Genomic DNA, 15,018 nt, shown 5'->3' on the forward strand with positions numbered 1-15,018 from the left:
GATTAGGGAGAAGTTGGACAGATGTTTAGGCTCCAGTCAATGGTGTGCCCGCTTTATGAATTACAGGCTTACTAATTTGGATACACCCTATTCTGATCACACACCACTGCTGCTTGAGTCAAAAGTACGTGATACAAGACAAGGAAGGAGACGCTTCAGATTTGAAAAGGTGTGGATTCATGAGGAGGGTTTTGAGGGACTGATTTCGAATTGCTGGAATACAAATTTGAGAGCCTCGGTACCAACCAAACTACAAACATGTAGTAAGGTTATGGGGGATTGGGGAAAACGGTACCGGAATCGATTCAGGGGCAAAATTGCAAAGACTAAAAGACGAATGGAACTATTAAGGGATTGTACGGACGCGAGATCCGTGGAGCTGTATCTAGAGGCAAAAAGAGAATTGAACATGCTCCTTGAACATGAAGAGCAATACTGGCAGCAGAGGGCTAAGGTATTTTGGCTATCACAGGGTGACAAAAACACTAGTTTTTTCCATGTCTGCGCCAATGCTCGCAGACAAGTAAATTCCATCCCGAGCTTACTTAATGAGATGGGAATTGAAACTTCAGACAAGGGTGAAATGCAACAAGTGGTGAAGGACTACTTTGAGAAACTATTTTGCAGTAATCTGGGGGAGCTGCAGAGGGAAATTGATGTGGTTCAGTCAGCGGTTACACAGGAGATGAATCAGGTTTTAGTGGCTGAGTTCACATATGATGAATTCACTGAGGCGATTGGGCAGATGCATCCCGACAAATCTCCGGGCCCTGACGGGTTAAACCCAGGTTTTTTCCAACACTTCTGGCCTGTTATTGGAAAAGACATCTTTCTGGCATGTAAGGGTTGGCTTGATAGGCTTGAGTTCCCTACAGACTTAAATGATACCCTAGTGACTCTCATTCCTAAATGTGAGAACCCTAGGCAAATGACTGATTTAAGGCCTATCTCCTTGTGTAATGTTTTGTACAAAATAATTGCCAAGGTCCTTGCCAATCGATTGAAGCACATTCTGCCTTCTATAATTTCAGAGAGTCAATCAGCTTTTGTGCTAGGACGGTCCTTAATTGATAGTGTACAAGTTGCCTTTGAAACCACACACTCGATGAAGCGAAGGAATAGAGGAAATAAGGGAGCAGTTGCCCTAAAAATTGATATTAGCAAGGCCTATGATAGGGTCAATTGGAATTTTCTGAGGGCAACTATGGAAAAGATGGGTTTCTGTGCGCAATGGATTGACTGGATTATGTTATACGTGAGCACCGTCTCCTATTCTATTTGCATCAATGATGATCTCATTGGCCCAATTTCACCGGGTAGGGGTCTACGGCAAGGGGATCCGCTATCCCCGTACCTTTTTCTCCTGTGTGCAGAGGTGCTGTCCTAGCTAATTGAAAAGGCTGAGAGAGAAGGAGAGATTAAGGGATATCGAATTTGCACTGGTGCCCCTAGTGTCACCCACCTATTTTTTGCCGATGACAGTTTCTTGTTTTTTGGAGCTTCGGAACAGGAGTGTAATTGCATAAAACATGTATTGAAGGTCTATGAGGAAGCTTCAGGGCAAGCGGTCAACCTGAATAAATCTGGTATTTTCTTTAGCTCAAATGTCAATCCTGAGCTCAGGAATCGTGTGAGCACAATACTAATGGTTCATGCCCCCCTTGATACCGGACGCTATTTGGGCCTGCCTTCTCTAATTGGTAGGTCTAAGAGGTCTATCTTTGGCTTCTTGAAAGATAGACTGCCAAAAAGATTCAGTAGTTGGACCTTCAGGTTTCTTTCCACTGCAGGGAAGGAAGTTTTACTCAAATCGGTAGCTCAGGCCCTGCCAACTTTCTGTATGAGCACATTCCTCCTACCCAAATCTACTTGTGAAGAGCTACAAAGGATGATGAATTCCTTTTGGTGGGGCTGGAAGGAGAATGGATCTAAACGTATTCACTGGTTTGAGTGGGCCAGGTTATGTGAAAGGAAGAGTGGAGGTGGTTTGGGTTTTAGAGACCTACATGCCTTCAATGTTGCACTGCTTGGTAAGCAGGGGTGGAAGCTAATTGACAACCCTCACACCTTGGTTAGTCGAATATTTAAAGCCAAATATTGTCCTAGGGATACTTTCCTGTCTTCCAAATTGGGCAATAATCCCAGCTTTATTTGGAAGAGTGTGTGGGAGCTCAATTCCATTGTTGAAAAAAGGAGTGCGATGGCGAATTGGCAGAGGTGATAATGTACGTGTGTGGAAAGACCCGTGGTTACATGGGGCAGAACAATTTTGTGTGGGAACTGATGGGAATGATGCCAACAGAGAAGCTAAGGTGGAAGAGCTCTTTATACCAGGCTCTAGGATTTGGGATCGAAGCAAGGTGGATAATTGGTTTACCCCAGAGTTGAGAGAGCTGATCTATAAAATGGTAGTGCCTGTTTCAAACCGGAATGATCAGTTAATTTGGCATTACACAACTGAAGGAGTGTACTCTTCCAAATCGGGTTACGGAGTAATGACAGCAGCAGGAGAGAGCAGAGAGGAGGACAGAGGATGGTTGACACTATGGGGGATTGCAGTTCCGCCAAAAATTAAGTTGTTCGGGTGGAAACTGATATCAGGCATCCTTCCCCTTAGAGCTAGATTATCTGCACGACATGTGCCTATTCCGATAACTTGCTTGTTGTGCCCGAATGACGCGGAGGATGGGTGGCACCTGTTCGCAGGATGTAGTTATGCTGGTCAATGCTGGGATGTTGCGGGGTTGGAGTCTCCGGGCCCAGAATGGGACAGAATTGAGGACTGGGCTCTACATATGTGTGCAGAAGCAGTTGACAGCGTCGTGGTAAGAAGTCTGGTGACGCTTTGGGCAATCTGGCAAGCCAGAAACACGCTTTTGTGGAAAAAAAACCGAGTCAGCCCTTTGTAGACAATGAGTATGGCGTTGAAAATGGTTGAGGAGTGGAAGGCTGTCTAAGGTGTGCATATTCAACAGCGTGCGGGTTTGAACCGATCTAATACTGCTATGGCTCCCGACTATAGACAAAGTGGAGAAGCACATGTTGGGGATGCTGGTACAATACGCAATATAAACGAATTGACGGTGATTAGTGCTAACCCTTCTTTTGCAGGTCCAAATATTGACAATTTACAGTTCATTGGCGAGCCATGGCAACGACACACGGTAGAGGATCAGCCTGTGTTTGAACCACAAAAAACGGCAGCTGCTACTGATGGTTCCTGGCGAGGAGCTCACGTTGACACGAGGCAAAGCAGCTGGTCTGCTGCAGTTTATGCTGGTAGCGGGAGCGGTGTATCTGCAGATCCGACAGCAAGAGGTTCTACAAGTGGTGCTGTATCTGCAATTCTAACAGCAAGAGGCGCTGCTGCTGTCTGCAACGCAAACTCAAGGAACAACAGCTCTTCAACCTCTGCCCGAGCGACAGATCTGCATCAAAGAGACGAAGCTGCTGCTGAAATTTCTGATCGTTGGAGAAGTGAGGCGGCAGCAATAAGGGACTTCAACTCGCCCCTGCTAAATCGACGACATATCAGATGGCGAAGACCAGCAACGGGTATGGTAAAATGCAATATTGATGCTTCGCTGTTTGTGGATGAAAATATGTTTGGTGCAGGAGTAATCTTGAGGGATAGTTATGGGAATTTTATTGCTGGCTACAGTATGCATTCTAATGGCTGCGTCTCAGCCAAATTGGCAGAAGCACTAGCCCTTCGAGAGAGTCTTGTGTGGATACAATCTTTGGGATACCAGAATGTCATTTTTGAAACAGACTCGAAGACTGTTGTCGACAATATCACCTCAAATAAACAAGACCTCATGGAATTTGGAAGCGTCATCGAGGACATTAGACTTCGATTTAGTAACAACCCGAGTTTTTCGGTATTTTTTGTTTCAAGGTTAGCGAATGAGGCGGTCCATATTCTGGCACGCAATGCTCGTTCCTTTGCTAATTCTTTCATTCATTTTAGTAGTCCTGTATTCTTATTAAGCAGCCTAAACAAGGATGCTTCTATCTTTAATTTATAAAGGTTATTTGGTTCAAAAAAAAAAATGCAGAACATTTTAATATACATTTTCTTAATAAGAGTTATTTTTGTTCAAGTCAAATATTTAGGCAATAACATATCTATTTAGAGATGACAACGGGTAGAGTATCCGTGGATAGTATCAATCCCAAACTTCTACCCGTTTATTTTTGTTAACTATTTGTACCCGTTCCATTATCCTAATGAGTATACTTTTTTGCATCCCATACCCGTTCCATTTAATTTCTGGGTACCCGCGGCTACCCTTACCCATTAAGAATCAATATATAAAACAAAAAATATTACAAATTTAACAAAGTATAAAATTAATAAATCATCCATCTAAAAAGTGAACAAATTGAACATTAATCAATAAGAATAAAGTAGCTTAATGGTATTACTCAATGGTTGAAGAACAACATGTTGGAATTTGAATCTCACATCTTACATCTAAATAATAATAATATTTTTTAATATATAAAGAATTTATGATGGGTACCAGGTACCTTGAGATATTTCCGTACTCGTCACGGATAATGGTTTTGATCTCATACCCGTCCTATATTTTTTTTTATACAGGATACATATAGTGCCGGATATCTGCAGATACAATAACCGTTGCCATCCCTAGATTTATTAAAGGGTTAATTATAAAATAGTTACAAATAGATTAAATTATTACAAATGTCTCATATTTAAAATACAAATTCTAACTATATCAAATTCTTACAATCTTAAATTAACTATAGCATGAAATCAATTAACTGAATTTGATAAAATTAAAAATAAAAATACGAGTTTTTATATATTTAAAAAAAGCATAAGGTAATATAAAAACTAAAAGGGGAATTAACTAAATATAAAATCAAACTAAAATTTAATTTTTTTTTATATAATTTCCTATAATTAAAATTATGGTGTCTTCTATGTTTACTTTGTTTTTGACAAAGTAAGTTTTACTTTGTTTTTTCTACCATTGGAATGGTAGAAAAAATAAAATAAAACTTACTTTGTTAAAAACAAAGTAAGCATAGCCTTTACTTAATCCTTAACATTAGAAGGATTATAAAAAATAAAAACATTTCCCAAAATAGGATCACAGAAACCCATAATTGGTCCAGTATCCCGGGCCTAGGTCCAAGCCCATCTTCGAGTAACTGCATGACTAGAAGACGGGCCTTAAAGCAATTCCTTCATGTAAAAAGCCCATGTTTGTTTACCATTTGAATTTGAATCATTGTAATATCTACTATAAAGTTTGAATGATAAAATGTTGAATATTCAATTATTAGGCTTACTTTATACAACCTAAATTTGTTAATTGCTGAAATGATTTTTCAGATTTTCCTACGTGTATTGAAATGATGATGACATTTTAATTAAGAATAAATTAAAAGTATTAAAAAGTTTTACTTAGTAATTAACAAAATAATTGTTATAAATAATATAATGGATGACCATTATACCCTCTATATCTATATATATGCTATACCCATTAGTAATGATATACACACATTTACAATACGTTATCAGCACGAAACCCTAGCCGTCTGAGCACGAAACCCTAGCCGTCTGAGCACGCCTCCCATCAATCGTAGACGATCCTAGCCACTATCGTTTTATTCAATTTGTTGCGCCATCGGTTCAGAACATGGATAATGAAGAATTATGTCTAGCAGACAGTGCAACTACTCATACCATACTGAGAAGTAGGAAATATTTCTCTCATTTGACAATGAAAGAAACTTGTGTTAATACTATATCGGGTAGTTCAAAGACTATTGAAGGCTCCGGAAGAGCAAATATATTATTATCTATGTGAACGAAATTTGACATTATGGATGCATTGTACTCTCCCAAGTCTCAAAGAAATTTATTGAGTTTTAAAGATATCCGTCAGAATGGATATCATATTGAGACAATAAGTGAAGGAAATGTAGAATACCTTCAAATCATGAGTATTACCCAAGGCACTAAACATGTTGTTGAGAAATTACCTGCATTCTCCACTGGATTGTACTACACTAATATTAGTACAATTGAATCATATGCTATAGTAAACCAGAAGTTTACTGATAATGTTACTGTTTGGCATGACCGATTAGGCCAATCCGGGTTCAATAATGATGCGAAAAATAATCAAAAATTCATGTGGACATTCATTGAAGAACCAGCAGATTCTTCCTAATGATTTTACATGAACTGCTTGCTCACAAGGAAAATTAATTATTAGGCCTTCACCAGCCAAAGTTATACATGAATCAATCAATTTTCTAGAACGCTTACAAGGAGATATTTGTGGGCCAATTCACCCACCGTGTGGATCATTTAGATATTTTATGGTTTTAATCGATGTCTCGACTAGATGGTCACACGTCTCCCTATTATCAACTCGCAACCTGGCGTTTGCGAGATTACTTGCTCAATTAATTAGATTAAGAGCACATTTTCCAGATTTTCCTTTGAAGGCAATTCGCCTCGATAATGCTGGTGAATTCACTTCACAAGCCTTTAATGATTATTGTATGTCCATTGGGATAAATGTTGAACATCCTGTAGCTCATGTTCATACACAAAATGGTCTAGCTGAATCGTTAATTAAACGTTTGCAGTTGATTGCTAGACCATTACTTATGAAGTCCAAACTTCCAATATCAGCTTGGGGGCATGCTATATTACATGCAGCAGCATTAATTCGCATCCGGCCAACGAGTAATCAACAATTCTCCCCATCACAATTGGTTCTTGGCCAGGAACCAAATATTTCCCATTTGAAAGTTTTTGGATGTGCGGTATATGTTCCAATTGCTCCACCACAACGCACTAAGATGGGCCCTCAAAGGAGGATGAGAATATATGTTGAATTTGAATCCCCATCAATCATTAAGTATATAGAGCCAGCTACTGGAAATCTATTTAAGGCTCGATTTGCTGACTGTCATTTTAATGAGTCAGTTTTTCCAACATTAGGGGGAGAAAAGAAACAGTTGGAAAAAGAAATTAGTTGGAATGAATTATCTCTGTCTCATTTTGATCCTCGTACTAAAGAATGTGAAATAGAAGTTCAAAAGATAATTCATTTACAAAACTTAGCGAATCAATTGCCAGACGCATTTTCTGTCCCAAAGAGAGTGACCAAATCACATATTCCAGCTGTAAATGCTCCAAATATAATTAAAGTCCCTGAAGGACAACATCCAACTGCTAATGAGTCTCACACACGCATGAAGCGTGGTAGACCTATCGGTTCCAAAGATAAGAATCCTCGAAAAAGAAAAGGAGCAGAAATTGACAACGACCTTTCTGAGGAACCAAAGAACAATGAAGGATCTCCTGAAGAGACTATAAACATGACAAAGAAAGAAATTCAGGTACTTGAGAATGAAGAGATCTCTATTAATTATGTCATGTCTGGAATAAAATGGAATCGAAATAAAATCGACGTCGATGAAATTTTTGTATGCAATGTAGCAGTTGATGTTATGGATAAAAATGAGGATCATGAACCAAAATCCATTGAGGAGTGTACACAAAGTAATGATTGGCCAAAATGGAAAGAAGCAATTGAGACAGAATTGAAATCTCTTGCAAAGAGAGAAGTATTTGGACCTGTAGTTCGTACACCTAAAGGTGTAAAACCAGTGGGACATAAATGGGTCTTTGTGAGAAAAAGGAATGAAAATGGTGAAATTGTGAGATATAAAGCACGCTTAGTTGCACAAGGATTCTCACGAAGACCTGGAATTGATTATGAAGAAACATATTCTCCTGTGGTGGATGCAACTACTTTTAGGTTTCTCATGAGTCTGGCAATGAGAGAAGGACTTGATTTACGTCTAATGGACGTAGTCACAGCCTACTTATATGGTCCACTGGATAATGAAATTTATATGAAAGTTCCGGAAGGATTTAAACTGCCAGAAGCAGCAAGATCTAGTTCTCGAGAACATTACTGCATAAAGTTAAATAGATCTCTTTATGGATTGAAACAATCAGGGCGTATGTGGTATAATCGCCTTAGTGAATATTTGATAAGAGAAGGCTATAAGAATGACCCTATCAGCCCGTGCATTTTTATTAAGAGATTTGGGTATGGATTTGTCATAATTGCAGTGTATGTTGATGATTTAAATATCATCGGAACTCCTGAAGAGATTTTACATACAGTGGAATATTTGAAAAAAGAATTTGAGATGAAAGATCTTGGAAAGACAAAATTTTGCTTGGGACTGCAAATTGAACATCTGAAAGATGGAATACTTCTGCATCAAACAACATACACAGAAAAGGTGCTTCAGAGATTCTATTTTGATCAAGCACACCCGTTGAGTAGCCCAATGGTTGTAAGATCACTTGATGTGGATAAGGACCCATTCCGTCCTCGGGAAAGCAATGAAGAAGTTCTTGGTCCAGAAGTACCATACTTAAGTGCAATTGGGGCATTGATGTACCTTGCTAGTCATACAAGACCCGACATATCATTTTCTGTGAATTTGTTAGCAAGGTTTAGCTCATGTCCAACCCGAAGGCATTGGAATGGGATTAAACATGTATTCCGTTACCTTCAAGGTACGAAAGATATGGGCTTATTCTTTTCTAACCAGTCCAAAGAGGACTTGATTGGTTTTGCTGATGCAGGATATTTGTCTGATCCTCATACTGCTCGATCACAAACGAGATATGTGTTTACATGTGGTGATACTGCAATTTCTTGGCGTTCTATGAAGCAAACCATATCAGCTACTTCTTCTAATCATTCAGAAATTTTAGCTATTCATGAAGCTAGTCGTGAATGTGTATGGTTACGGTCTGTAACTCAACATATTCGAGAAGATTGTGGTCTATCTACCGGAAAAGAAGCTCCAACAGTTTTGTATGAAGATAATGCTGCATGTATTGCACAACTGAAGGAAGGATACATTAAAGGAGATAGAACGAAGCATATCTTACCAAAATTTTTCTTCACCCATGATCTACAAAAGAATGGTAATGTGAAAGTTCAACAGATTCGTTCAAGTGACAATTTGGCGGATCTATTCACCAAGGCGCTTCCAACTGCTACTTTTAAGAAGTTAGTTTATCGCATTGGATTGCGTCGTTGTAAAGACTTTTAGCTATGTATTCATGAGGGGGAGTAAATGCGTGTTGCACTCTTTTCCTTGACTATGGTTTTTCCCACTGGGTTTTCCTGGTAAGGTTTTTAATGAGGCAACATCCCCAAGCACATTTACTTATTTTTGTATAATGGACATCCAAGGGGGAGTGTTATAAATAATATAATGGATGACCATTATACCCCTCTATATCTATATATATGCTATACCCATTAGTAATGATATACACACATTTACAATAATAATTAAATTGTGCCACGTTTTTATTTTTCTAATAAAATAAGTACGTTTGTTACCAAAAAAAATAAAATAAGTACGTTGAAAAAGCTGACAATAATTGAATTATATTGTAATAAAAATAAAAAAGTTTGCTTAAAAGTAGGTCTTGAATAAATTACATTGTAGAAGAAGTTTGGAGAAAATATATGGCATGCCGTTTTGAGAAACTATAAGTCGTTGCCCCAAACGACATTTCCTAAAAGAGGGTGGCACTTCCTGCTCCAAAAGGGACACCTGATATATTAGTTTGCTTTTTCATACAATTGACAGGCAAATTTTAATTTCTTTTATTGGCTTAATACATTGACAATCTCTGTCATTTGTCCAAAAAGATTGACCTCCTCAATTTATGTGTCGCATTAGCTCTCCAATTTATTTAAAATAACTTATCGGTCACCTGGATTTGTTTAAAGTAACATATTGGCACCTGAACTTGCTTAAAGTGGTATAAATTTCAATTCGTCCAAATATGTAAAAAAAATTCAAAACTTAAAAAATAAAAGACTAATTCGTGATTCTAAGTCTCTAACACAAATTAAGTTTCTATTTTATATATTTTTATGTCGTTTTTATTGATTTAGGAGCCTACTAATAACACTTTAAGTAATTTTAGAAGACCAATTAAACTTTTTGAATAAGTCGTTTTTATTCCATGAAAACTTCATTGAGATAAGATAATAAAATAAACCCAAAGTTTTTGTGGGATTGCTAATATATTTTTTATATTTTTATGTACGTAATAATCGAATTTCATTTATTGACAAAAATTAACACAAGTTGAATTGAATGTGTCCTTAACGGACAAATTGTAGAAGAAGAAAATATAGCATGATGTTTAGGTATATGATATATTCATTTGATGTATCTATTTCAGTTAGTGAAGTCTTTGATTAATACATGAGATCTAAATTAGTTTCCCTAAAAAAAATTGAAGCTATTTTGATATCTTACTTTGGAAAAATATAAACCATTGAAATAATTCGTAAAAACACCACACATGTTATAGAAAGAAAAAGAAGACGAGTTTCTAATTATCTTCAGTAATTAAACAATTGGTATTAAAGTTAGGTTCTCCTTAAATAATATGTTGGTATGAGGATAATATTAGGGTAAATTACACCCATGGCCACTGAACTTTACCTATTTTCACATTATGGCCACTCAACTTCATTTCTTTCCGGTATGGCCACTGAACTTTACACATTTTAACACCGATGGCCACTCAATTTTAACTAACTTCTCAAAATGACCGTTAATGATCGTTAACGACCTCAAAATTAAAATATTCAAGAATTAAAGTTGTCCAGAATGACATTTACCATGAAAGTACATTTTTTATTTTCAAAAATCACATTTTTTGGAGCTTTCTCTCTCTAAAAGTTCACTTTCTTTCTCCTAACCAAACAACAGGTAAATGACCTCAAAACGAAAATTTTCAAGAATTAAAGTTCCTTAGAATATCATTAATGCATTGGATTTTTTAATTTTAGCCGTCAATGATCGTTTTGAGGCCTTAAGTGCCACCGGTGTTAAAAAGTGTAAAGTTCAGTGACCATACTGGAAAGAAATGAAGTTCGGTGGCCATAATGTGAAAATAGGTAAAGTTCAGTGGCATTGGGTGTAATTTACCCGATAATATTAGGTGAAAGCTGATCCGGTTTTAAGAAGGTAACGATGGGAGAGAAGCTCTAAATAAAACGTGGAGATAAAAATGACGATAAAGACAGGAATAAACTAGAACCATTTCATTTATTGACAAAAATTAACACGTAAGTTGAATTGAATGTATCCTTAACGGACAAATTGTAGAAGAAGAAAATATGACATGACGTTTAGGTATATGATATATTCATTTGATGTATCTATTTCAGTTAGTGAAGTCTTTGATTAATACATGAGATCTAAATTAGTTTTCCTAAAAAAATTGAAGCTATTTTGATATTTTACCCTGAAAAAATATAAATAATTCTTAAAAACAGCCCACACATCATAGACAGACTAAGAAGACGAGTTTCTAATTATCTCCAGTAATTAAAAATTGGTATTAATGTCAGGTTCTCTTTAAATAATGTGTTGGTATGAGGATAATATTAGGCGAAAGTTCATCCGGTTTTAAGAAGGTAACAATGGGAGAGAAGTCCTAAGTAAAATGTGGCCCTAAAGATGATGATAGAGATAGGAATAAACAAGAACCATCCCACACTAAGTCTGTTTGTTTTATCTACTGTTTGTTGCTACTCTTTGCTATTATGGTTTGCTGTTGGAAAAAGCTACTTTTCCAAAAAATAAGAATTCCTTGTAAAATCTTACCTTTCAGATGTAAAAGACAAATAAGAGATCACTAATCAAACACCTGAAACTCTCCGTTGAATTGAAAAGGAAAATAGAGCAACCCATTAACAGAAACTAACTTAGCTTCTAATATATAAAGTGAAACTTGTGAAAACATACAAAATCTACCTAATATTTGGAAGGGACAATTACAGAATTGAAGGAGAAAGAGAAAGGGAAAATGAGGTGACACTTGGGTCCATATTCTTTTCTAAAGATAATAATAAAAATTTGAACATGAAAATGTTCATCACTATACTTTTGAAGAGAAAAGAATCCCTTTTCTTTATGCTTTGGTCTCTTCTTTTTTGGCCTATTGGGATACTTAAAAAAAACTAAAGTAAGCAAGCATTTTTGGTTCAGGTTCATCCATGGCTTCCCTAGTTTTGATTCTCCTCACAATTTTCAACCACTTCACCTCTGTTTTCTCACAATCTTCAAAAACATACATCATTCATATGAACATATCAGCCATGCCAAAACCATTTTCTGATCATCATAATTGGTATATTTCAACTCTTTCATCTATATCACACAATTCAAACTCTAACCATATCTATTCTTACTCCAATTCAATCCATGGATTCAGTGCTCATCTCAGAAATTCTCAACTTGAAGCCCTCAAAAAATCCCCTGGCTACATTTCTAGCACCCAAGACCGTCCTCTTAAACTCCACACAACTCACACCCCCCAATTCCTTGGCCTGAATCCTCTTTCCGGTGCTTGGCCAGCCGCGAATTACGGCCAAGATGTGATCATTGGATTGGTTGACACCGGAATTTGGCCAGAGAGTGATAGCTTTAGTGATAAAGGAATGAGTCCAGTTCCCTCTAGATGGAAAGGAAGATGTGTATTTAATACTTCCTTATGTAACAAGAAAGTTATAGGTGCACATTTTTTCAACAAGGGTCTAATTGCAAACAATCCAAAGTTGAAAATTTCTGTGAATTCTCCAAGAGATAGTAGTGGACATGGGACACATACTGCCTCAATTGCTGCAGGAAACTTCGCGGGCGGAGCCTCTTATTTCGGTTATGCCAGTGGGACGGCTAGAGGTATGGCGCCGCGGGCTAAAATAGCTATGTATAAAGCAGTTTGGAAATATGGTGTTTATGAGTCTGATGTTCTTGCTGCTATTGATCAGGCAATTCGCGATGGGGTTGATGTGTTGTCGTTATCGTTAGCTTTAGCAAATGATGCCATGTTTTTGGGGGATGATCCCATCGCGGTAGCCACGTTTGCAGCTATGAAAAAGGGTATATTTGTTGTAGCATCAGCTGGAAATGATGGTCCTGATTATTACTCATTAGTCAATGGTGCACCGTGGTTAACAACCGTGGGTGCTAGTACCGTTGACCGTGAATTCGGGGGAGTTTTAATATTGGGGGATGGGAAACAGATTGGTTTCATGACATTGTATCCGGGGAATTACTCTTTAAGAGAAAGGCCCCTTGTGTTCTTGAATGAATGTGGAAGTGTGGAGGCAATGAAGAATGTCAAAAATAGTGTAATTGTGTGTAAGGAGAGTCCGAGTTTAAGTGATCAAATCGAAAATGTTAAGTCTTCGGGGGTTTCAGGGGCGATTTTTATTGCAGATATTTCTCTGTCGGATTCCGAATACTACATTCGTACTTCATTTGAAGCCGGATTCATTGGAACAAAAGACGGAGAAAGAGTAATAGATTATATACAGAAAAGCGAAAATCCGCGAGGAGTTCTGCAGTTTCGGCAGACGAATATAGGCACAAAATCAGCACCAAAGGTAGATAGATACAGCTCTAGAGGACCATTTACAAGTTGTCACTATGTTTTAAAGCCAGACCTTATAGCCCCTGGCACATTAATCCTAGCATCATGGTCACCAATTAATTCAGTAGCACAAGTTGTAACAAATCCTTTATTTAGCAAATTCAATCTGCTATCAGGAACCTCAATGGCAGCCCCTCATGTTGCAGGTGCAGCAGCATTGATTAAAGCCGTGCACCCGGATTGGAGTCCCGCAGCCATTAGATCAGCACTTATGACCACATCAAGCTCACTAGATAACACTCAAAGTCCTATTAAAGATGCAGGAAACAATGTTGTGGAAGCCAGCCCTCTAGACATAGGATCTGGCCATATAAATCCTAGTAAATCACTTGATCCGGGGCTAATCTATGATGTAACAGCAGAAGATTACATAAAGCTTCTTTGTGCAATGAATTACTCAAAGAAACAAATAGAGATTATCACAAAATATGTTAATCCTAATTGTGTAAACAAGTCTTTGGATCTTAATTACCCTTCTTTCGTTGCTTATTTCGACTCGGATTCCGAGGGGAAAACAGAATTTAGAAGGATTTTAAGCAACGTTGGAGATGAAATGTCAAGTTATAGTGCAAAAGTGACAGGGATGAGTGGGATAGAAGTGAAAGTGGAGCCTGAAAAGTTGGTGTTCAAGAAGAAGAATGAGAAGCTGAGCTATAAACTGAGTTTGAAGATGGAGGGACCAAAGTTAGAAGAAGTGGTGGTTCATGGTTCATTGTGGTGGGTTCATGATGAAGGTAAATATAATGTTAGGAGCCCCATAGTCGCCACAAATCTAATTCGAGAATCTCCTTAATTACAAGAAATAATTATTTATTGTGGACCGGAATGAGTACTCGCCATTCCATTTAGATAATGCTACATCAACAATTGGATTGACGTTCTATTTAGATAATGTTACATCAATTGTTGGATTGACGTTCTATTTAGATAATGTTACATCAATTGTTGGATTGACGTGACATTATTTGAGTGAACATGACCAGTACTGATCCCGATTATCGTTTTCTGCTCTGTATTAAGTGTTATATTACATTGTTGAATAGTTTAACATTTATACATTATTCAGTAGTGTTGTTTATGTTCGGGCTTTATCCTAAGTAATTTATTTATTCTTCAAGTATTATTTTCTATTTTTTCTTTTTTGAATATACTTTTTCCTCTTTCTATTTCTTCAAAGTTTGACTTTGAAATCAAACTAGAAAAACTATGCTATAGATTATGGGATCTCTTTTCAATCTAATTATTTATTAAGAATGGTATCCGCTGTTGATTATACCAAGTTTGATATACATGATTAGAAAATTTAATAAGTAATTATAAGTGAACATATTTACATATTTTGATATGTGGTCACATAATATTACGATTACTAGAATTTTTGATGAGGACATCAACACGAGTAATCCGGAAAGAGCCTGAAATAGAGCTCACACGACGTGTGAAGATAGCAACATGCT

General features: G+C 37.2%; 1 protein-coding gene across 2 annotated transcripts; it reads left to right on the top strand.

Annotated features, from left to right (window-relative positions):
- Nucleotides 1–12,036: 12,036 nt before the first annotated feature.
- LOC136228852 (subtilisin-like protease SBT1.9) lies at nt 12,037–14,655 on the top strand. Of its 2 annotated transcripts, XM_066017340.1 has the most exons (2): nt 12,594–12,807; nt 12,897–14,655. In XM_066017340.1, exons 1-2 carry the CDS (start codon nt 12,724–12,726, stop codon nt 14,352–14,354), a joined length of 1,542 nt encoding a protein of 513 aa, XP_065873412.1. In that variant the 5' UTR covers nt 12,594–12,723; the 3' UTR covers nt 14,355–14,655. The 2 variants fall into 2 exon arrangements, with proteins under 2 accessions (XP_065873411.1, XP_065873412.1); XM_066017339.1 differs by having other exon boundaries at nt 12,037–14,655.
- Nucleotides 14,656–15,018: the final 363 nt, after the last annotated feature.

Source organism: Euphorbia lathyris, chromosome 5 (assembly GCF_963576675.1).
Source record: "Euphorbia lathyris chromosome 5, ddEupLath1.1, whole genome shotgun sequence".
Classification (NCBI taxonomy): domain Eukaryota; kingdom Viridiplantae; phylum Streptophyta; class Magnoliopsida; order Malpighiales; family Euphorbiaceae; genus Euphorbia; species Euphorbia lathyris.